Raw genomic sequence first — 25,210 nt, 5'->3', positions numbered from 1 at the left:
GTGTTCAATCATGTTGTACAAATAAATCACTAGAAATAACCTCAACAACAACAAATAATTTAAAATTTAGCAATGTAGAGACTCTTAGCTGTTTCTACATACAGACAACACACTTCTAAGTCCCTGTGTACATTGTTCTGCACTACTGAAAACCCAGTGAACTGCTTCCATCCACCTTTTACTTTTCACATAATTGTTACTTTGAGATAATACATAGCCTTCTGTTGTCTTATTTTCAGCCTAGGGCAGTGTCCTATGATTATAATCTCTCCTTCTCAACCGCTTAGCAATAGCAAAGTGACACTTGCTGTATCAGTTTGTATACACATAAGAGAAATATTATTCTTAAAGTAATGCCAACATCAGGCAATTCTGCTCCTTAATGTGCATGCTTAGTTTTAGGAAGACCTACTATATTTCTCAAACTCCTTTCTCCTTTAGGCTTGAAGCATGATGCTGTAAAGTCAAAAGAACTTGGCTGTGTATCAGGGTAATTTTAGGCTTTTCGTGAAATTTTCTATGATGTTGATCACCCTCTGTTACCCTCCATGAAATTGGTAGTGCTCCTTCCTTCTGTCTTCATTTGGCACAGCTGAAAATGGACTCTTCAGGATTGAACTACACGGTAGTTTGCTAAACTCATAATGGGACTTAGTGTGGCAGGAAAAACCACATTAAGACATGCCTTTCATCAGATTGTCTCTGTCCTTCTTTTCATTCTCACTTCTTCATGAATTTGTATCCCTGCAGTCTCCAATAGAAGGCTTTCATAATTATTGAAAGAGGAAATACCACGAAAATTAACACCCCAATAAACCAATAAATGAAACGAGAATTTCCACTTACAGATACTTTACTCTAGGGCAATAGCATCAACACAACAGGAATTGTATTAGCTGGTTAATGAAGTCATCAGCAGAGATTTTAACAATATTGGAGCACAGCAGAACACAGGAGATAGAAGTGGGCAAACAAATTATCAGAATTAAGTGTGGTATTGATTATTACATTGTTAAAAAGATGGCATTGTGATAAAAAAGAAGTCACTTTTCCACTCTTACTGCTCAGGAAAACATCTTTTGTTGTCAGAAGATAAAGAATCCACTTGTACTGCTGCACAGGGCGTGGATTCATCTGTAATCATTCAGGTTTTTGTCCTGTACTCTATGATATTATGCTTCTTTCTGTTCAGTCATTTTCTCCTTGAAAAATCCAAGCAATGGCCTTTAACATATTCACTGTTAAGTAATAACTGCCTTCATGCCAGTTGCAATTGTACTGGGTAGGACAAAAGAACGTAAGTACAACCAGATATATTATTTCTAAACAATTCCTATTTTCCCCTTTGAAAAAGAAAAATGAAAGCTAGATATTCCAACTAGAATTCTTTTTAGAGCACTTTATTTATTTAGAAAAATCTTCCTGAACTTTTTAAATGAAAATCTATGTTTCATTAAGCATTGTATCACCTCAAATGGCTGTAAGTTTACTTTTAAATCATACTTAGAAAATAAGGAATAACTGACTTTATTACATAGGGAAACTTGCTAATGGCATCTTACACATCAGTTCAGACCAAAGCCTCCTCCTGAATCAAGACTAGACTGACCTCCTAACATTTTCAGTAGTCATGCCTACCAGAATCACCACCGAATTAAGTTAATCATGCCTAGTCTGGTAAGAGTTACATTTTCTGAACACTCCACTGTTTTCATCATTTTTTTAATCCTTTAATATTTTGCCACAATGGTAATGGAGGGAAAAAGCTGGACTCCAGACCCTTGGAAATAAATCCTTTCTCATCTATTCCTCCTTCTTGTCTTTCTTCTTATTTCAGCTATGTGATCAGTATTTTATTTCTGGCTTCTTCTCCCTAGTTACATTGATTAACATGTGCACTCTCACTCTATTTTTTTCTGTGGTGTGAAGTGGATTTTTAATTGGGATTAAGTAGGAATTCTCTATCTGAAACAAAATGGGCTTTCTGACATTTAACTAACTGACATGTTTGTAAAACAGTATTGTTTCAGCCACTAACTTAGTAAAACATCAGAAATAAATAGCAAATGGATTCTAATAGGAAGGTAAATGAGAGTCAATTTTGCAAAAGCCCTGTACCTCTGTGACTATAACTGCTTAAATCTGTTAATGTTGGGCTCCTGCTATTTTAGAAGTTATGTAGCCTTCACCACAAGAAAAAGTTTCTGACACTTTAATTGCTACCTTTACAATTCTAGTTCCAAAAATGTGGTCGAGATACTGTGAATATACACTTGTGTTAAACTTGGCAGGACGATGCTGTCTTGTTTAATCATCAGACCAAGAAGCTCCTGATTGTTATGTCTGTTTTGCTGGGACATCTCAGTAACAGCCTAGTAACTTGTCTCTAGGAAAGAGCAGCTTGTCCACTCCAGAAACTTTTCATCATTAGTGTCCCATTTGTCAAGCTGTAGACTAATAGCCACACAGGCAACAGAGCATGATCCTGAGCCCCAACATACTCAATGCATTTTTTAAGTTAATGTATCTCCTGTGCTTCCTCCCCCCTCTCCTGGTATCTCTTTTCACTTTAATTCTCCTGAACTGGCAGCTGAGATAATATTTGTTGACAACAGTGTGGCTGTGAAACTACAGGACACGTCCCTTAAGCAGAGCACTGTCAGGGCTGCCCCTTCATCCAACACTGTGCACTGCCTTAATTGGCCAAGGTCAACCAGATTTCTTTCACTACATTTTCATAGTCCCTGAGGGAAAGAACAGCTCAGTGAGTGTCCAGGGACACAGAACTTCGAGTTTCTAGTGTAGCTTAGCACATTTTTTTTAAGAATTACTGGTGTTTTTAAGGGGGTCATAACATTCGGAAAAGTGCTTTTTAGAAATAGAAAATTACATGTTCTTTGGGAGAATTTGCTACAGTTGGACCAGTAACATATTTCTGTCTAGTTATTACTTTTAAAATTATTTTTAAGAAGTAGAAAATAAGAGAAAATCTAAACTTCTATGTTAACAAAGTTCAAATTGATAATAATTATTTTTCTATTTCTACTAGATATTGCCTAGAATTTGGGGCATAAGCAGGTCATCAAAATGTACTTAAAATCTAATAACAACACGTTGCCAAAATACTGGGAGTACTTCTTTATTGGCAAACATAGCTTGTAACAATGCTACCCTACAGAAAATTCTTTCATTCACAAACTCTTAAATTTCATAGCCTCAGATGCATGCCTTCAACAAGATTGAGAAAGGAAATCTCCATAAAGTGCTCCAGGGAAGTCAGCAGCAAAATTACTGGTCATGTATTGAGAAATGAAAAGAGCATAGAAGGAAAAAACAGTTAATTGCATTTGTGCATTCTATGATGCTATAATGAAAACTACAGGCACAGTCATCAATCAGTTACACAGATAAAGAATACAGATTCCTCTGCTGAGCTGTATCAGAGGCCATGGACATTCACTTTAATAACAGCACATATGGGAATTAGTATTACAAACAAGAAAAATTTAAAAGCAGTCTACTAAAAGTGATAAAGTAGCGGACACAAGAGGGAAACATCTTCCAGGGAAAAATGTGGGTGAAGAGATGAGATGACCTGTGTTATTAACAGGACAGGAATATAGAGTTTAAAGGACTGTGAACCTATCTTCTAATACTTTTCGTTTTTTTCTCTTCTATTGAAAAGCAACGTACACAAGCTTCATTAGCATTCAAGTAAAATAAACACAAAAATGTAGTAAAAACGAAGAGGGAAGTACACAAACCCTTCAACTCTTGACAGTTAAGTCATTCTGTTGATACATGTGCCTGTCAAAATAGTGTTTTTAAAACATTTTATATGCACACTAGGATAATGTAGAAGTTATAGACATGTAAAGAAATGATAGAGAAGCTGTGCTATCTTGTCTTCTGTGTACGATATATTCAGATTTTATCAAAGAAACTTCTATTTCCTATACACTCAGCACTTATTCCTTAAGTGGCCTGTTTCTGTTGCTCAGCATCATGCTCTCACAATGAATTGAAACGAATAAAAAACAATTGCATGCAATTACAAGAGATCAAAACATGGTTAAGATGGGTGTCCTGTATGTCTTCATATAGATCCCTTTATTACAGATCAACTGTTTGGTAAGTCTAGGACACATATTTGGCTTCCATTTTAACATTAATGTAAGTCTCATGCGAAATAAAACCAAACCCAAAAACAAAAAAACCCCTCAACTTCCAAAAAACCCCAAACAAAAACCAACCAAAAAAACCAAACTTCACTGTTCCTCTAAATTTCAATTCTGCTAGTAGAAAGAGAAGGATCAGGGTACTGGACACTTCTGCCTTCCCAGCAAATTCAGCAGTTAGGACATAGTTGTTATATCCAGTGAATGTGAAATGTTCTATTTGCTATCACCAGTTTCAACATGCTCACCTCTACAAACTTCTAATAGAAAGTACTGACTGATTAATAAGTTCTGCTTAGATTAAGAGAGAATCATGGCTGGAGACATGACCTGTCCAGCTGTTGTTCTCATAATACTGTGGGTGGCCAGGGCTTTGACAGCAACCAGTAAACAGTCCTCCATACTTTCAAGGTGAGAGAGAAATATGACTTTTACCTACACACTGGTCTTTCCTGGAAGCAAATTATATAGCTTTCTATGCTAAAGTTGATTTGCAAAGTCAGATTTGAAAAACTATATCACAGAAAAAAACCTGGATGTTACTTTGCTGTTTAATACATACAGAACTATATTGATACCACAAATCATGGTCAGGAAGAAATATTCACCTATAGTGACAGGTTAATGAGATGAACCAGCATCCAGTCATATCTAGAGAGAGATGGTGAGATCTGAATTCACCCAGGTTTCCTATGATTCTGAAAAAGCTGGCAATGGCTAGAACCACACAAATATATAAGCTCTCTATTGTGTACTGAAATGCCACTGTCAGATGCCTGGATCCTGGGATTTAATCCACAGCCTTAAAATAATCTTGTGACCTTCATATACATAAAGACATCTGTGAATTACATTTACAAAAGCCAACTTAGCAAATGGAGAGCCAGAGGGTATATAAATGTCTTCAAAACAGAATTTGCTGTGCCCTGCATACAGAGATACCTAAGCAAATTGCCTATAAGCAAACTAATGAGCATACTGAGGGCAGTCCAGCCCAAATATAACAATCTTGTTATCATAACTAATTTGCCTGGAAAAGTCTACTCCTAATAATTCCATACCTGAATAAGGTCATTTAGAGCCTGTCTTGTTATACCTATGTATATTTTGTGGAGTATGGACCTAGTCAAGGGAGTTCTAGCTACAAAGCTACCACACTTCAGTTGAACTTACTTTCCTACTTGTAGTGAAGCTGCAGTCCGAAGCTGCAGTTTTAAAGCAAACTCAGCTTTCAGATTCCTTTTGCAGACCCTGAGCAGTGAGAAGTGATTGGTTTGTTTACTTCCAAAGCAGGTTTCTGTGTCAGAGCTCATAACAACCTAAAAACATATTATTTGACATGACTTTGTCCAATTAATATGAGGACTAGGACAGTTGTATAGGGAGCAGAACAGGAAAAAACCTGCTGGACCTTTGTAATAAGAGTTTTATTTCAGAAGCTTGTCAGTTTAGCAACACTATTCAAACACCCAGAACATGGATGACTTCCCAGACAGGCACAGGAAGGACTGTGATCCCCATAGTACTGGCATTGATCATCTCTGGTGAAGCACTTCTCATGAAATCTAGAGTTTTATAATGCTAAAGAGGAGACCTAAAACATGCAGCATATAATAGTTTCAAAACAGGGTAAGATCTTTGTCCTTCAGAAAGAAATAAAATAAAGTTATGGTTTAATGTCTGTAGCGATGTTACATATTGTGGAAGATTATGTGGCAGTGCTCCCTCCAGACGGCAGCATCCCTTTGAGGTAGAAGGGAGCACACATCTGCCTTTCCCTGCAAACATCATCACTGTTCTCATTCTAACAGCAGGAATTATTGTTCTCTATTAAGCTTATACTGAAGGCTTTGAAAAAAAGCCTTAAAAAGCTCAGCTGAAGTATTAATTCTGAGGGAAATATGCAAATCTGGATGAAATATTCCATTTATTTTTAATCTCACTATGGTAAACCTTGTAATTAAGATGATTAAATGACTGAATAAACCCCTGTATTTACATCCTTTAAAATACCACAAAGAAAAGCCATAATCCTGTTTACAGAAAAAAGCAGTAGAGGCCTCTTAAAATGGAGACATCAAACAAAACTTGTTATTTAAGCGGCTGGTAATTAATGAACCTCCTGCTTAGCAAGTGCACCTAAGAGTTAACCTCTAGGAAACCCATCTTAGAGAGAAAACTAATGGGGGGGTGAGGAAGAATCAAATGCTTTGTTTATGGAGTGAAAAAAAAATAAAAAGGATAAAATTTTATGCTTACGGATGATCAAGTTATCCATGATTAATATATTTCATAAGGGACAACCTAAGGATTTGTAACAAAAAAAGAAACATTAGTGGAAAAACTTCTGCATTAGACACATTTAAATGATACAGGACTCACTCACAACGAAGTCAGAAGCAGCATTGCTTTTGGAGTGACGGTCCAGGAAAAGCAGGAGGCGAGAATTCTCTGGTGCTTGTTTGTCATAAGGAATCTGCACAAAATCCTTTTCATTGAGCATATTTTCCTTCACTGCTCTAAAAAAGTATCTCTTTAAAACTCCCTTGCTTTGCTGTTCAGCTATTTCTTACCAAAGATGACAATAACTTAACTAACTCATTCATTAAAACCAAGAAATAATTCTCTCATCTGAATATGCACTGCAAATATTCTGAATATATTTCAGCTGCACGTCTCCTCTCCTCCCCTACCCTCTCCCCCTCCTCCATGCCCTCTTATTTTTTCTGTAAAATATTTGGACAGCAATATAATGAAAAACTACATGAATAATCTATATGTATTTCAAGTTTGTGTTTGGGGTTTTTTTTTGCTTATTGCATTACCTCTTGTTAATATATGACAGCATCAATAAAGAGAAATCACGTCTTTATACATATAAAACTTGTTTTCTGATTAAGTTCCTGTCAAAAGAAATTAGTGCAGTATTTTTTCAGTCAGTGGTGCTTTTTAAAGACTTTCAGATTTTTCTAGAATTGTGTTCTGTAAGAATGGAATTCAGGTTTTATTCAGTGAAAGTATTTATCTTTCATTTGAAAACGTTAATAAACCCATATCTCTTAATACAGTGTTCTTTCACTAAGTCAACTTTCTTTTCCCGCAATGATTTTCTAAAAGGTCTCAATACTGAAATTCTTAGGCAAGTTTATAACTAGTTATTGACTTTAGAGAGTGAGAAATGGGATTTTGTTGAAGGACAAATTACTTACGAGGTTGTGGAGAATGATTAGTTTGATACTGTATCATGGATTTATCTCCTGAGATAAGTAAGTGAAAATTATTTCTAAAGGTGCTGATCAATGTGAAAAAAAGCCCCAATATACGGTAGCTTCAAATTAGGGTTCATCCACAAAAAAAATCTCTACCATAAAAAACACTCCCATAACTCATGGACTTATTAATGTTAGATATTCACACATTTTGAACATACTTTGAATAGTCTCTAGCTTAGATATATCCACTACAATTGTTCAGTAGTCACTTGGAAGTCTGTCTCCTAGGTGATTTTAAGGGTCAAACTTCTTAGGACTATTTAGAAGACAATACCATCTAGACACAAAAACTAAAATGAAATATCCAGAAGGTAAAAAAATTACAAAAAAATTAGAGGATGTATTTTAGATGTCCCTGCACACAAATCCTTGAAGTTTCTCTGCACTGAAAAAGACTTCTCTAGCTGGAAAAGAAGTTCCATGTTCATTGCTTAATTTCAGAACTGAACTCACGTACTTCTCCCTTAACATTCTGATTTTGTCCAAAATTATTTTTCCCAAACTGATTCTGATCTGGAAGCAATTTTTCATTAGTGTCTTGTACCATATTGCCAGAGCTTCATGGAATGATTTACTCTTGAAACATCACCTGATGTGGAATTTTTTGGAAGGCCCATGGAGGTAGCTCTTCCCTTTTCCAGTAGACTCCAGCCACTATACTGATATCGCTTGCAGTAGATTTGGTGGCTCACTGATGAAAATTAAAGGTATTAGTTTTTCACCATGAAAGGCAATGTGTGTATTACGGGAAAACACTGCAATGGAATCTGTCTAAATGTAAGTTTTAAAGCATAACTTTGAGACAAAAATATGTAAACAGTTTGATGACATGTAAGGTGCATTTTGTGGAATGACTGCTGTTAAAAGGTATATGACTACTCACTATTGATCCTCATCTATCCTTACATTCTCACTTTGCTTGGGGAATCAAATTCAGCTCTTTTTCTGCCTAAGTCTTTCCCCTCTCAGTTTACTTATCATAATCAAGCCTTAACATCATGCATTCAATTCCATCACACAGAGGCTGTAGTGTCAAGTTCAGGAATAAAAACCATAAAAAGAGAATGTACTCAGAAGAAAGAAAAGCAGAGAGATGGCCAGAAGGCAACAAGCCTTAATTAGATTGATAATTGTCATCACTGCAGAATGAATGGAAACAAAAAATTCCTCTAACAGAAACTCAGAGATTTTCATTTCTGCAGCTGTTCCATCTTCAATGTGACCTTCTTTCAGGGCTCAAATTTGGAGGAAAAAAATCTTCCCTCAGTACAGATCTTGTTTCCCAAAGAGAAAAAGGATAAGCTATGCTGCATCTATTGAAAACTGAGATATTCTGGCTAGCATTTTCTCTCCAGGTGCTATATGGTATGCAAATATAAAGACATGCTTAAGCTATCTGCAGACACTGCAGGAGTGACAATTTAAAAAGCAAAAATGTAACCTCTCTAGAATAGCTACAATTTAAATTTTTGGGGATCCAGAGGCATTTTGTGGGGTTTATGATATTTCTGACTTCTGGTAATGATGAGGTTGTACTGCCAACGAAGCTATACGGCAAGAATCAGCAACTAAAGTCGTATCTGTACCACAGAAAACAATAGACAATTTATATTCAACAATGGTTTCTTGGCACTGACATTTGGAACAATTTCTGAAGGCTTCTAAACTCTAAAAGAAATCTGTGACCACAAGGCAGCATATTCACCATAGGTGGCATGGGGACTACTGTTATATTCAAGTTTTATAATGGGAATAAGACAATCTTGTAACAGAAATTCTGCTGTTATTCTGTTGCATTTGCAGTACATGAGCTTTAATTACTCCTCTGGTACCCAAAAAACTGTCAACAGAATGCTGGGAATTTCGTTTCTGAAATTCTGCAATAAAACACACCTTGTAACTAAATTACTGAGCATCCAATAATGAGCAAAATTTAAAGGACCAGCATGCATAAAAGCTGCAGCCTACTGTACCTGGCGAGTGAAGTGGAGGGGAGCACATCAGAACAACTCCTTGACCTTCCCGTACAGAGACAGCGCTTCTTGTCCGGCCGCTAAAATTCCCCAGATCTATCAAAAGAACAGAGCAATTTAGTTACATAACAAAGATTCAAAATTTTGTGGTTACTGTGACTTGCATTTTATTTCCTCCTGTAAAGCTGACAGTTCCTTTTTTCATACCTTAATCTATCATAGAAGGGCCTTTAAAAATAAATCTGTTTCCATCACAAAAAATTCCATGTCGCATAAGCACTTTATTACTCTTTTTAGTGCACTTAGATCCAGTATCAAAGGAAGAGCATCAGACAATACAAATACCACTTAAAAAAAAAAGTGCTCTCTTTTTCTTTTTTTTTTTTTTATATCCTGTTTATTTTGTTATCACCAGTAGAAATGATTCGTACTCTGCAAAAAAAAAAAAAGTGAAGAAAACACCTTGGCCAACATCCACACTGATGGTGTTGCTAATGTCATTCGGGCAGGGCATGGTACATTGTGATGAGAAGAGAAAATCAGCTGCATTGGATCTAACCCCAATTCTGGTCTATAGCACATTCACTCCTTTAAAATACTTCATTCTGGTTTCTTCAATGTTATAAACACAATCCAGTCATGGGAAAATTTATTTTCCCTCTAAAAGTTTCCCTCCAGTTGGGAAATAAGGAACACAGAATCATAGAATAGTTAGGGTTCGAAAGACCTTAAGATCATCTAGTTCCAACCCCCTGCCATGGCCAGGGGCACCTCACACTAAACCATATTGCCCAAGGCTTCATCCAACTTGACCTTGAATACCGCCAGGGATGGAGCATTCACAACCTCCCTGGGCAACCCATTCCAGTACCTCACCACCCTAACAGTAAAGAATTTCTTCCTTATATCCAATCTAAACCTCTGCTGTTTAAGTTTCAACCCGTTACCCCTTGTCCTATCACTACAGTCCCTAATGAATAGTCCCTCACCAGCATCCCTGTAGGCCCCTTCAGATACTGGAAGGCTGCTATGAGGTCTCCATGCAGCCTTCTCTTCTCCAGGCTGAACAGACCCAACTTCCTCACACTATCTTCATACGGGAGGTGCTCCAGTCCCTTGATCATCCACATGCCCTCCTCTGGACTTGTTCTAACAGTTCCATGTCCTTTTTATGTTGAGGACACCAGAACTGCACACAATACTCTAAGTGACATCTCACGAGAGCAGAGCAGAGGGGCAGGATCACCTCCTTCGACCTGCTGGTCACGCTCCTTTTGATGCAGCCCAGGATACAGTTGGCTTTCTGGGTTGCGAGGGCACAGTGACTGCTCATGTTCATCTTCTCATTGATCGAGTCCTCACCCCCAAGTCCTTTAACACTTCACTTTTCCTATAAAAACTTTTGTATGAGGCTGCGGAGCACTGCTATGAACAGTTTATTGTATTTAAAGCCTCTCAACCAGAGAATCTGATTACTCATTTTACCTCAGTGAACACTGAACCACATTTGAGGTAGAAAGCTATGCTCTAGCATGTTATCTGTAGCAGAAGAAATATGACAGCTCAGTTCTGCCATGAAACTGGTGCCTTTATCCATTCCTCAGTGCCAGTTATGCCATTTAAAGCTGCTATTCAATCAGGGTTTTTTCAGAGACATTTCTCCATATGTGGATGGTTCAAGATGAAAAGAGGTGCAATAAAGGTACCCAGTGACACCTTTGAAAAGGACACAGAAGCTTCCGCAGGCACTAGATCCCAAATATAAATTAATGGGACCAGTGGACGAATTTCTCATTGACATTGAATGAACTACAGCCATACATTTTAATTTCTGCATACAGACCAAGGTGCTGGCATGAGCCAGACAACACCAAACAGTTAGAATTGTTACGTTCTTAAATGCACTCAATTGGTTGTTCTCTGTTAGATGCTGAAACTCCACATCTTGCTCCCTGCCTAGGAATGCATAAAACTGAAGTTCAATGCTTTTCAAAAGTACTATGAGTCTTTCTAAATGCTTTTTCACATTTCTAAATCATGTCTTGAATATAGTTGGAAGCCTAAAATTTCAATGTATCTAAATTTATGTTGGTTTTGGACGAAATTAATTACTGTTCTGATTTCAACAGTAGATACCATGTTTGAATAGAGAAAAGGTGGATGAGTTTCAGTAGAATTTTCCAAATAATAGGGCAACATCCCCAAATTGTGCAAAATTTTGCTGGTTAATGAAATATTGTATTGCACTTTAAAATAACAACACCATGGGTTGTAATACAATCTGGTGTAATTCCACTTACAATGTCACCAAATGAATGTTCCCTGATAGTAGATTCTGCAAAGATGTAACTGTAACTATTTTATGTTTAGAAAGTAGTGGTCTGGTATATCCCTGCATAAAGAGTTTTTTCTTCACGGGAGAAACTGCTTTGAAGGAAAAGTTACTCTAGGTAAGAATGCCTGGATTTCACTTGCATGCAACTTTGGGTCTATGAATTTATGTATGTTTTTGTTAAGTCTTGTATATTTCTAAAAGGAAGCTGTCGTGTTTTAAACCAAGTCCCCCAACTCCCAGAGAGTTAGGGAGGAAAATCCAAAGAATGTAGCCCCCACGGATTGAGATAAGAACGGTTTAATAGCTAAGGCATAACACAATAATAATGATACAGCCAATAACAAGCGACAAGAATACAACACCCCACCAGCCACCGACCCATAACTCACTCCACTCTGCCTGGCCGAGCACCATGTGCTCCCTCCTCCATTTTCCTCCAGAGCTCTCCCCCTCCAGCTCTCTTTCCCAGTATGCATCCTGGGCATCACGTGCTATGGTATGGAATACCTCATTGGCTAGCCTGTGTCAGGTGCCCTGTCTCTCCTTCCTCCTGGCCTCCCCTCCTCCACCTGGCTGGAGCATGTGCTCAGAAAAAACCTTGAACAAAAACACCCTCAAAACATACTTGCTATCAGCAACTGTTCCCAGCCCAGAAGTCAAAACACAGCACTGCACCAGCTACAAGAAGGAGAAAAATGACTGCCACAGCTGAACCCATGACAGAAGCTGACATACAAACCAATATTGTATGCAGCCTATTAAGAAACCAATGTTTAGCTTTTATTTTAATGCACAATTTTGGAATACAATAATCCTTTTTAATGCATTATTGCTGAGTCCTTCTAAAAATGGTGTGTCCCCTTGATTTTCTTCAAGGTCACTTTTTCAGGCAAGAATGACACTAAATTACTGTATAATTGTTCTTGTAGTTTTCCTTCTCAAGAAAATATGATAAATCTTCTCTATATGGGTGTCCTAAAACATGAAATTAGATTTACTCCTCAAATGCCTTCAAACTTCTAGACTATGCACAAACAAACCTCAGTGAATTTAAAATGCGGCTAGAACTTGAACTGATGTGCCACGTTTTCAACATGTTTTGAGAAGATATTCTGAAACCAGAATAACATCTCTACGAGAAATACATAGACCATTTCTTTCTCTGTTGGAATAAGTATTAACATAGCAGTAATTCTCCAGCATTTGGAGGAAAAGAAGAATCTATGTTGCAGACATCAGAAAAAGAGCTTTAATACTAGTGGCTATCTGAAATCTATACTGCATGTCTTGCTATATGCACTATAAAAGTAGATATATTTATTAAAAAAAATAATTTGGATCAGGGAGTCAAATAGCTGAATAAATGAAAATATCACGAGTTCAATAGTAAAAAGTCCCACTAGTGTAAAGACAGATTCTTTGTAATTTACACAGATAGAAGGACAAGGAAGCAATCTTTTCTGCGTCTAAGTAAGTCTCTGAGTTTTTATTTCATAGACTGTTTCTGCAATTTCTTTTAAGCCTGAAAATAATTAATCAGAATTTGCAGAAATACACTTATTTTTAAAAAAATTAAGTACTTCAGTCTTTTGATTTTTAATTCCAAACTAAATTTGAAATATTGATTTATTTTTAAAAATCTTTGATTTTGGAAAATGCATTCTATTTTCTTGAAAAATCTTATAATTTACATATATCTCCAGTAGCATGAAATATTTTAATGTAGAATCTTCTGTTTCCTAAGGCTATTTGTTTGCATCCTTTACATAAAGTTTTTACTGCCTGTGACGCACAATCTGGAAGCCTGTCAACACAAAAGAAGGGAAAGATGTGACATCTAAATTGTAACTTCTATAGGCAGAAGTAGAAGTTTTCTAATTTTTGCTATTTTTAACTCATATAAATAAATGCAATTTTCCAATTAGCTATAGCAACCCCAGGACTTTTTTTCCTGTCTCCTGTTTTGTACGAGTACTGTGATGGGCAAATGCTCTTTCATTTTTTTTTTCCTCCAAATGAAAAATCAGTTATTTTTATTTAAAAATAAAAGAACTATGTATGACTCAAGTTTCTATTTGTTCAAGCCAATTAATTTCAAACTAAAGAAAAAGAAAGGTAACAAACAAGTTTTATTTGGCTATCTGTGGGTTCTGAATTGTATTTCTTGTTAGCATACAGTGAAAGAAAGGATTAACAGGTACAAAAGCAAAGATTTAGCTGTCAAAGACTGAGTGTAGGAAAACTTAAAAGGAAGGAAAGGTGAAGGATCATAACTGCAGTTCCCCCAAGTTAAAATATTAAGTCCAATATGGAAAAATCAAATGAAAGGGAAATTAATTTCCTGTAAATCTCAGACGTCTCATATCTCACCATATTGAAAAAAAAGAAGAAATACAGCTACTAAAAAGAGTATTCAAAACTATCTTTTACTTTTAAAACTATAGAAAAATAATGAAAGCGTGGACAGCTTTGGAGGTGGGGACTGTAACCTCTCAGCTGTGCTGGCCATCAGCTCAGTGCTCTTGCATTATAGACCTGTAATGTGTATGACATGTCAGACAGCCCCACACAGAATGAATCTATCCTTCATATTATTACCATGTATATAGGTTACTGATAAGAAAATGACTTTTTGTGCTCCATAGGTGTTCATCCTCTGCCCTGAAAGACTAAATTTATTTACTCTTATCATAGTGCTAGGGGCAAGGATGATAATGCCTATTATGTTATTTTCAAAGAAGCTCCTGGGGTTTTAGCTACATCTCTTCCATACTCCTTAACATAAGGCACAGGCTTGACCATTTTCAAAATGTACAGTTAAGTGTCAGTTACCATATCTAATGTAAAGATAGTATTAGCAATATATATGCAAAAACATGCAAAGAACATTTAGCATGGAGTGTGTGTGGCAGGAGTAGCAGAACTGTCATTATTGTTAAAAATAATTTTATTCAACAAATATTATACAGTGTCACTAGAGTACAACCTGTGGTCTCCACTATGAAAGGGAAACAGTAAAGAATTTACAGAGATAGTCTTTCAGACCATTTCAGAATGTCATACTATCTCTGCCAAGTAGTATTGCTGTCTCTCACAGTAGTGTGGATATCACCATTATTCTGAAATGAGACGAAGCACAGGTTTCTCTCAGCACACGTATGTACATAGTGATGCGCGCTGTGGAAGAATGACACCCACCACCACAAGTGTATCAGTTTAAATAAGACCCAACAGAAAACAAAACACCTCTGCAGAAGGTGGAATATGTAGTTGAAAATAAATGAGGAAAAATCTCAAGGCAGTCAAAGCAACAGGAAAGCTTTGCAGGACTAAAAACAAAAAAACCCCAACCAAATAAAGGGGGAAATATTCTGCCACTGACAGAAGGACTTTTACAAAAGTTCAAGCAGTTTTTACCACTTAATGGCCTTCCAATTCACCTTCACTGTAGTTTGGCTTATTGGCAAGCATAGAAAGGATCATTCATTCTCTGTGTTCATCAGCTGGCTGCAGCTGATGGTAGCTGTGAAGCGGCAGGTTTCTGTGACCCAGGCAACGGTCCACTGATGATTGCCATGAAATTAGGATAAAATTAAAAAAAGAAACAGATTTGGTTTTTGTTTTAGGCAATTACTGCTTGGTAAATTAGCACAGAAGCTGTGGAAGGCTCTGTAGTTCATTACAATGCCTTAAACCAGTCAATTCACTTTCAAAGTAGAAAATAGATTGCTGCAGAACAATGTCCTCTGCCAGCCCAAATCTGTGAGTTTAAACTATTTTACGTGCAGGTTTATGACAGAGTTTAAAATGGATATTGTCTGATATGTATTAAATGTTAAAAGACATACTTTGAAGATATCTAAAGATAAGTATAAAGCAGGCAATATTCTTTCCGATAAGGTAAAAATAGCTTTACACAAGGTAAAATTCTCCTGTCAGGCCAAGGACAAACTTATTCATTGCATTGTCACTATAGAGCTTGTAGCCTTCCTTTTCTTGTATCTGAAAGACAGGACTAAGAAATAGACCTTGAGCTGGAACTGCAGCTCCTTAAAAAGGGTAAGATTTACAGGTAGAAGAATACCATTATAAACAAGTTTTTCAAAATTCCATTATAGCCTATATCAAAAACATATTTTGACTGTACACTCTAAACAAAGATAAAAATAAATGTTGTGTTTAATATCCCATAAACACAAGCTATAGAAGAATGAATGATTGGTTTTAAAAAGAAATTATGTGTGATTGTATAGAGAATGTTTCATTTGAATGAATTAAATACAATACTCACAGTGAATGGGATTGTTCCCACCCAGGTGTAGGACCTTGCACTTGGCATGGTTAAACTTCATGAGGTTGGCATCAGCCCACCTCACAAGTGTGTCAAGGTCCCTCTGCATGGCATTCCTTCCCTCTAGCGTATCAACAGAACCACACAGCTTGGTGTCATCGGCAAACTTGCTGAGGGCACACTCAATTCCATTGTCCATGTCAGCCTTCCAGTATCTGAAGGGGGCCTACAGGGATGCTGGTGAGGGACTATTCATTAGGGATTGTAGTGATAGGACAAGGGGTAACGGGTTGAAACTTAAACAGCAGAGGTTTAGACTGGATATAAGGAAGAAATTCTTTACTGTTAGGGGGGTGAGGCACTGGAATGGGTTGCCCAGGGAGGTTGTGAATGCTCCATCCCTGGTGGTGTTCAAGGCCAGGTTGGATGAAGCCTTGGGTGATATGGTTTAGTGTGAGGTGTCCCTGCCCATGGCAGGGGTGTTGGAACTAGATGATCTTGAGGTCCTTTCCAATCCTAACTATTCTATGATTCTACTACTCTATGATTCTATGATATCAAGATGTCCAAAGAAATTAATAGATCATTTTCTATTGACATACACATATCTTATAGGAAAATGAGGTTAACTAGGTGGACCCATACTATTAAAATCACTTATTGAACCTAAGAGTAACTTAACACTTAAGACATTAACTAGAAAAGGTGTGAAAAGAAGCTCAGACATGAAGATTTCTGCCATGACAGAATCATTGTCTCACCACAGTTACTAGGAAAAGCTTACATCTTGAACTTTTAAAAATCACATTACCATATGACTTTTACGTGACAAACTAAGGGCAAGATTCAAGTACTTTTGAATGTATCAAGCTTATTATAATTGTTGCTGTTAATATTACAAGAAATCTTTTGAAACCTTCACAGATCATCAGTCTGACATGACCTGAAAAAAAGTAATTTCTTTTCTCAAAGAAGTTGAAAGAAGTTCCTATGCAATTATATAATGATACACAACAGGAAGAGCAAGAATACAGAGAAGCAGTGATGTATCTTAAGCATGTATACCAGCCACCCTGTGTCTCTACATCTGCAGCACCACAAGAGTTTTAAAGAAAGGGGATGGTTGGACACATGCTTTTAAAGATGACAAAGAGCACAGGAGAAAGTTTAAATAGTCCTGTCTGAAAATGTAAAAGATGAAGAAACAAAGACACAAGATACTGTATTTTCTTATATTCTGATCAACATCTTCCAGAATCTTTCTCAGATTCTACAAAGAAGATAAGAAAAAGGTAAGTCATTAAGGGATCTTTGAACAATGATGGTCCCTGTGCGTGTTCTTGTAAAAAGAAAATAATTTTCTTTCTGCTATGCTGTCAGTATGAACTATAAGGTATATACTGTTCATTAGCCCTTAACTAAATCTGCACTATGAAATGGAGTAGTTAAATAAAGGAACATTGGTTTTTTTTCTGCCCTTAATGACATATTTTTATATATATCATTTTCATACGTTAAAACAATTAAAAATTACGTAGTCTACTGCAGTCAGTATTATCCCATTTACTGCCCATCTTCATCATGCTGTTTATGTCTAGCTGTTTTATCATGTAAGTAGAGAACATCTTTTTTGTACTTTCTACATTTCTGATCACAGAGAAGTCACAAATCTGTAAATGTGGCTAACACATGCTACCAAAATGTGATTTGTTACAGTAATAGTTTACTATTCTGGTGATAACAAGAAATACATAGAACTCTTTCCTAAAATTATCTATGCATTTATGTATGAAATACAGTATAAGAATTGTTTTATTTTTATTTTTATTTTCCTTCACAAAATAGTTATTAATTTTAATTAAATTATTAATTCTTAAAATACTAGAACTTTTTCCTAAAGATGAAAAATAGAAGTTGCCTCTATTTACTATGCCATACTTGTTAAATGGGAATGGTATTTTTCATTTAAAATATTCAATACCTGTGATCCTACACAGAATTTATATAAAATATAAATTGATATGCTTCTTTCATAGCTTTCTTTTGATCAGCTACTCATTTTTTATATAATCTAATGGTTCATGGAAAGGTGTTTCAGGAGTCACATGTGTATCAGGATCTTTGAAGAAGTTTTTATTTTATTACACTTAGTTTCAGTAGCATCAGTGAATACCATCAGTATCGTCAATGAAGCTTAATTATTCCTAGAGCCTTGACAAAGAAAGGGAAACTTTAGATATCAAAACCTGAACTTCAGTAGGATTTCTGCACTCATACATCCTGAAGTACTGGATCAAAATGAAATAGAAGAAGAAATACTTGTAGAATAAAATAACAAAATTATGTTGAAAATTATAGAGCTGCTGTATGATTCAGCTTGCCACGTTAATTGTACAAGAACTGGGATGCTTGTAGTTACAGTTGTTGATGGCTACAGTTAATAAACTATAATCATTCTGTGTCTGTCAGGTTTCATTTATTCTCACAAGCATTATTTCAGCATGTTCCTCAGCTGTCTTTCATATCTTCTACTGCAATATCAATGCAAAACACAGAAGCAACTGGAAATATTATAGTTATGACTTTTTCATCCTTCACTTCATTCATGATCTGTCACTTAGAAGCAACAGCTAAAACCAAACAAATAAACAACAAACCTCAAGTTAGAAATGAAAGATTTTCAAATATAGTTGCCATATATTTAATCACCAAACTAAAGTAGGTCAGTAGATGGTATTATTTCCAGATCTTCTCAGCAAATAGATTTTCATCTCAGCAATATATGCAATGTATTCTTTTATAAACACGTTGTTTTACATAATGTTATCTGCATTTTGAGAAACACACCTTTCTATCTGCATGCTTTTTAATACAACTTCCTGGCACTGAGTCTTATACTAACCTGTATAAATTCTGTGAACATGACATTGCTAACTCCATTTTCTTACTTTTTTCTTTGTACTTATGAATGCTTCTTCCCTTTTTCTTATTTGCTTCTTTAGTAACTTTTTCAGTTAAATTAATTCCAATCATTCAAGGATATATTAAAACAGCATTTCATTTTATTCAGCTTTCTTCAACTAGATCTGATGTTTCCTTCCTTTAATTAGTGTCTAAAGTTAGCAGTGCCAGTTGGGATTTTACATAATTAAACAAGGAATGACTAGCACAGTACAGTCTCTTATTATATGATGCCATATAGAATTGTGAATGACTAATCTCTTATAAAATCACTATATAGGTGTTGTGGTTCATAGGACTCTCATCTTGTAACAATAATACAGTGAAAAAAACTTTTCTGATCACTTTTTGTGATCAAGTAATGAAGGATAACTTATTCTGCATATCATTAAGACCATTCATGTTAGAGTCTAAAATGTTGCTTTTATATGTTTAATACTTCAAGATCATGGGATCAAGTCCAAAAGAGAATATAATGCTTAATTTCTGCATGCATAGGACAATGTTGCAAACATATAGCCTCAAGGATCCTCTCTCCTACATCTCTTAAGTTCCAAATCTGGCTTTGCCAAAGCTGGAATTTGTCACATGAAATGGTATAGCAGGAGTCTACAGGAGGGCCTGGAAGATGATCAGAGGGCTCCTTGTTACCGAGTTTGTTTCTGATTTAATTATATTTTAAATAAATGGAGGCTTTGTGTCAGAATTGCAAGTTATATACAAGTGAGCTAGGAGAAATATTTGAGAACTGGTGTTCAGATCTAAGGCTTGGACTTCTGGCATGGCTGTCCACATTCAGTTAGAGCTGGAGGCTTGCAGACACCTTTTCCATGAGGTATGACATATAAAATTCTGACTTAACTCTAGAGAAATAATTTCACAATGCTGACTTTTCACTAGACTAATATGTATAAATGCCTCCATACTTCACTTGTGGTCTGTCATCAAGAAAAGAAGGTCATAATCTCCCTGAAATTATTTATTTGCTGTTCTCCAAGAGCTATAGTGCCCAATATGACCTAGAAGTCAATTGTCACAAGATAACTAAGTGCTTGGACACATCCAAGGAGTAAATCTGGAAGACCTTGCTCTTAGCTGAATAGCTCAATTGGAAATCAAAGCCTTACAAACACAGAGTGTTTCCTAGATAGCAGTTGGTTGTTACATATGATCCCAGGTAATGTTTTTGATACGGCAGTTTGAATTGGAAAAAGTTACTCTGCTTAATATCAAGGTGATATTAGACACTGCAAATCACAGTTTCGGATACGAGCACGTAATTGAACAAATAAGAATCATTAAAGTTAAATAAATTGTCACCAGCTTTCTAATGCTATTCTCTGCTACATGTTTTCTAATTCAGCCATGTGCTAGTGTAAGAGAGCTCTTTTAGCACGCAGTTTTACCCTCCCCTCTCCCTCTCCCCCTGCCCCCTCTCCTTCTCCTCCTCCCTCTCCCCCCTCTTCTTCTTCCTCTTCCCCCTCTCACTCTCCTTTTACCTGAGATTGTTATGCTTGTCACCAAAGATACCAATATAAGAAACTGAATTCAGGCACAGATAACATCAGCAGTACTACACAACCTGCCATGTAGTGACAGGTTGGACAGTAGAAGTAATCAAGAGTCTTTGTTTTCAGAATTCAGGCAGCAATCCTTCAGTAGTTTGTCTGATCATTTAAATTCCTTTATAATTTGTCACAATTACATATTATTGCCTTTTGATCAATAAAAATATAAGTAAAATATGTTTCCTGAACTAATTAGTTAGATGCGACACATTATGGATTGTTTCCTTTAAGCAATTTAATAATTGCTTCTCTTTCTAATTGACCAACTGACCTTCCTAGAGCAAATCAAATTACTGCCATGTATGACAGTGGCACAGACTTCTGATACTGCAACTAAACTAGGCACAATCAGAGCTTTAAAAACTATTGGTTTGGAAATTATGGATAATTTGGTAGTATTACTAATGCAGCAGGGAAGAAGATCAGGACAGCTCCTCTTCCCATAAGGACTGCTACCCTTGTAACCTACAAGAGTATCAAATGTTAGACCAGGCTATCCAAGCCTGCAGCCATACCTAACTATAGTAACATGAAATCCTTTAAAACAGTCATCTGAACTTGTTCACAGGACAAGTCTAGGTGTCCTACCAAAGAACCATACTTCCTCCTACATTGCAACTACGTTGCAGCACTTATTACCCTTAAAGCCATGATTGACTGTAATCACAGGCCCATATTTAGACAAAGCTTTGCTACAAGGAAACACTGGGCTTCATGGTACAGGTATTGAACAATATGACCAAAATCAACCGCTGAGAAGTTAAAAAAAAAAATCAAGCTGGATAAACTTTGGAGTTGAATTCATGAATTCCCCAGGTCATAGGAAAACCGGTTAGAGGAATCAGACCTGTTAAGAACTGGCCTTGTAAGAAGGCACAATAAGGCAGTTGCAACAGGTATTCAGAGAGAGTCAGACGTAAGAGAGGACATGGGAGAAAAACATTAAAAAAAAAATCCAGCTATTTCCAAAATATGGTGTGCATTCAGTAAAGCACAGTAAATACACAATATGCTTTTACCAGCAAGGACAAAATCAAAGCAACTGTAGTGAATACACTGCATGAGGGAGTTGAAAATTCACCTCAGAAAATCAAAAGTGGCAACATGCTGAAAATGCCTGATTTTATACTGAAGTGGAACAAATAATTAGAAGCTGTGAAATGAAGACTACGAAGGTGAATGGTCAGATGTTAATATTATGTAATGATGTAAAGAATTATTTGGATATTAATGAATATCAAAGGGAAAATTATGGGGAAAAATCACAGATTAAGTACTAACAGAACTGCAATTTCTGCAGCAATATTGCCAGATGATCACTGAATAGTTTAGAACAAGCATATCAGTAACCTCAGAGGTGCTGAAAGGATTGTTCCTGAATATAAGATATTAATTTGCAAATGACCTGACACAGCCAAAGAACCTCATTAACAAAAAAGAATAGGTGAAATTCTGCATATGTGAGTCTGCAATATTTCAGAAGCAGTATTTTGTTCATAGTTTGTTTATCCCCACACCAGTGACTTATAGGGTTTTTTAACCAAAAAAGGGCTTGCATTTTTGGTGTCTGAAATTCAGGTCCTTTGAAAATCTCTCTGTCACATAAGTATGATAAGTTCTGATGCCATGCTTGTAGAAGGAGGCTGACAAATCTGAAAGGCTTTAGAGAAAAGTTATGAGATTAATTTGCATTACAGAAAACATCTTATGGTGATAAATGCCTAAAGCCTAAGAAAAAATATTTTGATTAAGTTAAAGGTGAGAAAAGGAAACAGACTTTTCCATCATTTTCTTTTTTTAAAGGAAAATATCTGAGCTTCTGAATCAATCTCCTAGTGAGTCTAGCTGATCCTACAAATAAACATTACGTGATTGTTTAAGTTCACTCCTAGAAATAATCGAGTTGAACTCAGTATACTGAACTGATTTAAATACATTCATAAAGGTTTGTATACATTGGAATATGATTTGTAATATAGATATTATGCATAGATTGTTTACACAAAAAATAATAGCAAGTTAAGAGATACTCTTAGGAAACATACAGGAGAAGAAACACGAAGGCCTTCCAGTGAATGTGTGGACAGAAAAATGGTAGCAGACTATTTCAGTGTGATCACTTTAGCACAGTTGAAGAAATCTCATATGAGGACTGATGTTTAAGGACATGATACATGAACACCTGAGGGGAATTGCAGCAAAGTAATTTAATATAAACTATTTTGTTTAAGTCATTGTAACCCATTTTACATATTTTGCAATCTAAGGAGATGAAATGGTATTTTTATTAGTAATTGCAAATTATTGACAAGAACTGCAGTGGTAGCATACATTCATTTTATCCAAGAAGGCAATTACTATTAAATATTACATGCCTCCAATTAACAATACAAGCATGGATTGTAGGTTAAAATTAACTGTGAATCAGCTAATTCCAAGTAAAATATCATGTTAGAATATTTCTACTTAGTGATTCAGATAAGGTCATACCACAAATATTTATGGTCTACTAAATATGCATCAAATTTAAGCAAACCTAATATGAATGGTAATATGACTAAGTAATGGTGAGGAGATTCATGTGTGATTATACTTCAAGGTATCAGTATAATGTTAATGCTGAGAAAGCCTTTTTTAATTGATTTGATGCAAATGTTTTTGAATGTAATAGAACAACATTTTAAATTGCTATCCCTGTTATTTGAGTATTTTTCTTTTGCTTGGAATATATATTATTTATTTCTTTATAACACATCACCACAAAAGCATTATTTGTGTCCTAACTTTTTTCTCAGTGTGGGGTTCCCTTGCCCAATAGCTACATCTGAGCCAGTCATCCTTATCTTCCTTTAAAGTCAATGCAAAGAAATAGACACTTCAAAGGCTTCATTTGACCTGTTTTAGATGTCAACTTGACATGAATGAATTTCATTCTAGTACTGCTATAGATACAGTAGGGAATCTAAACAATTAGATCAGTTGCAGCTGCTTACAGTGTAGATATCTGACATTAAAGGTGAATGAATAAAGTGCATTTAAAGGCACTTCACAATTTCCTTGATCTTCAGTTGTTTTCTTAATATCACTATTTTGTCCACAGTACCCTGATAAAACTGAGTAGAAGATGGCAAAGGATTCCTCTCATAATAAATAATAAAAGGCAATTTTAAAATCCCTTAACTGTGTGGCCATTTGTTAGTGAAGAAAGTTTATTTTCTCTTACCAATACAGCAGAGAACTAAATAATTTTTAAAAGGTACACAATTTCCAAATAAAGGCCTTTAACATCATAGAATTTCTTATTGTGACACTATATTGAAAGATACTGTTCCTGAAGGACAAAGATTATAGCCTTTCATTATATTTTCTTTACTCTGTCCACTTGGGAAGGTGAAGTAATAAAGCAGCTTGGTGGGAAACTGGTGTCCAGCCAGGATAAACCCACCACAGTGTTTCACCACTTCACTTAACCTGACTATCTTATTATTTAATACATGAGGTTGCACTGCAGTACTGTCTAAGGTTCAAATGTCTTGTTAAGCAGTTTGAAATCTCTGCTTGTTTGAATACACTCTTACTGCTCATCTGTTAGAAAGAAATGGTTTTACAGTGATTTCTGACCAACAGTCCTTTACTCCTCAGTGGGTCATGAAGAGATGTTACAGAAATATGTAGCTGGTCAATAGAAGCCTATTGCTTTTAAAAGGATTTGAATTAAATGCTTGAAGGTGAAGGTGCAAGGCAGTCTACAGCAATCTCTGAGAGATGGCACAAATTAATGCTCTGAAATTTAGAAATAACTATTATAGAAAAAAAAATCAAAACCAAACATCTGTAATTGCAGACTCAAGAAAACAAAGGCAAAAAGGAGCATAATGTAAAATAATGTGAAAATGGGCAATCATACAACAGAGTGACATTTCATCAGGGAACAGAAATCAGTTCTTTCAAGAAGCTTAGTTTGAAAATGATTAATCTTAATACATAATAAGGTCAAGTCCATCAGCAGAGCAAATATTACGCATTCACTGAAAATAAACCAACACCCATTTATGCCAAAAATGTATGGTTTTGTTCATTAGTTTGACATTACTTTAGTTTATCCCAGTTTTGATTTAGTTCCATTGTTTTCTAGTTAACGGTTTTGCCTTGGTTACTGGGATCGCTGCAAAAATAAATCAATTTTTACATTCCCTACAGGTTTGGGTTTGTTTTTTTTTTAAGCTTAGTTTTGTACTGCAGTCAAGTTGTCCAGAAAATTTGCGAATCTTTCCTGAAGCATTTTGGAGGCAAAGACAGTGACTGGTCAGTCTTGTTAGATCTTACAGACACTGCTTTTCAGTAGAGCTGGCATAGATGCTCATGGCACAGTGCCTGTAGAGAAGGAATGTCCAATACATCAGCTATGAAGGGGATGCAGACTTTGTTTGCCTCTAGCAGGCTGCTCAATAGCTGTTTGGTAAAACAGTAAAAAGTTGTTCTGCCTTTTTCGTCTATGTCATATGAAACCTCCAGAATCATTGACTTCATGAAATCTTTGGTGAAAAGGGAAAAAAAAAGCAAACAAGAAAGAAACAAGAAAAAAAATACAAATAAACAGACAACAAAACAGCCCAAAGAAGAAGGTGTTTA

The 25,210-nt window shown here is 35.9% G+C and overlaps 1 protein-coding gene across 1 annotated transcript in view; it reads right to left on the bottom strand.

Annotated features, from left to right (window-relative positions):
- Positions 1-25,210, bottom strand: part of CNTN5 (contactin 5) — a 221,962-nt gene that overhangs the window by 169,581 nt on the left and 27,171 nt on the right. Inside the window, exon 3 of the mRNA XM_034072837.1 lies at positions 9,424-9,519. Within this exon, the coding sequence (XP_033928728.1) occupies positions 9,424-9,519 (96 nt within the window). The remainder of the gene's footprint in view (positions 1-9,423; positions 9,520-25,210) is intronic.

This window comes from Melopsittacus undulatus, chromosome 2 (assembly GCF_012275295.1).
Source record: "Melopsittacus undulatus isolate bMelUnd1 chromosome 2, bMelUnd1.mat.Z, whole genome shotgun sequence".
In the NCBI taxonomy this organism is placed as follows: domain Eukaryota; kingdom Metazoa; phylum Chordata; class Aves; order Psittaciformes; family Psittaculidae; genus Melopsittacus; species Melopsittacus undulatus.
Note: the sequence above shows the minus strand (reverse complement) of the source record. Positions and strands in the feature narration are given on the sequence as shown.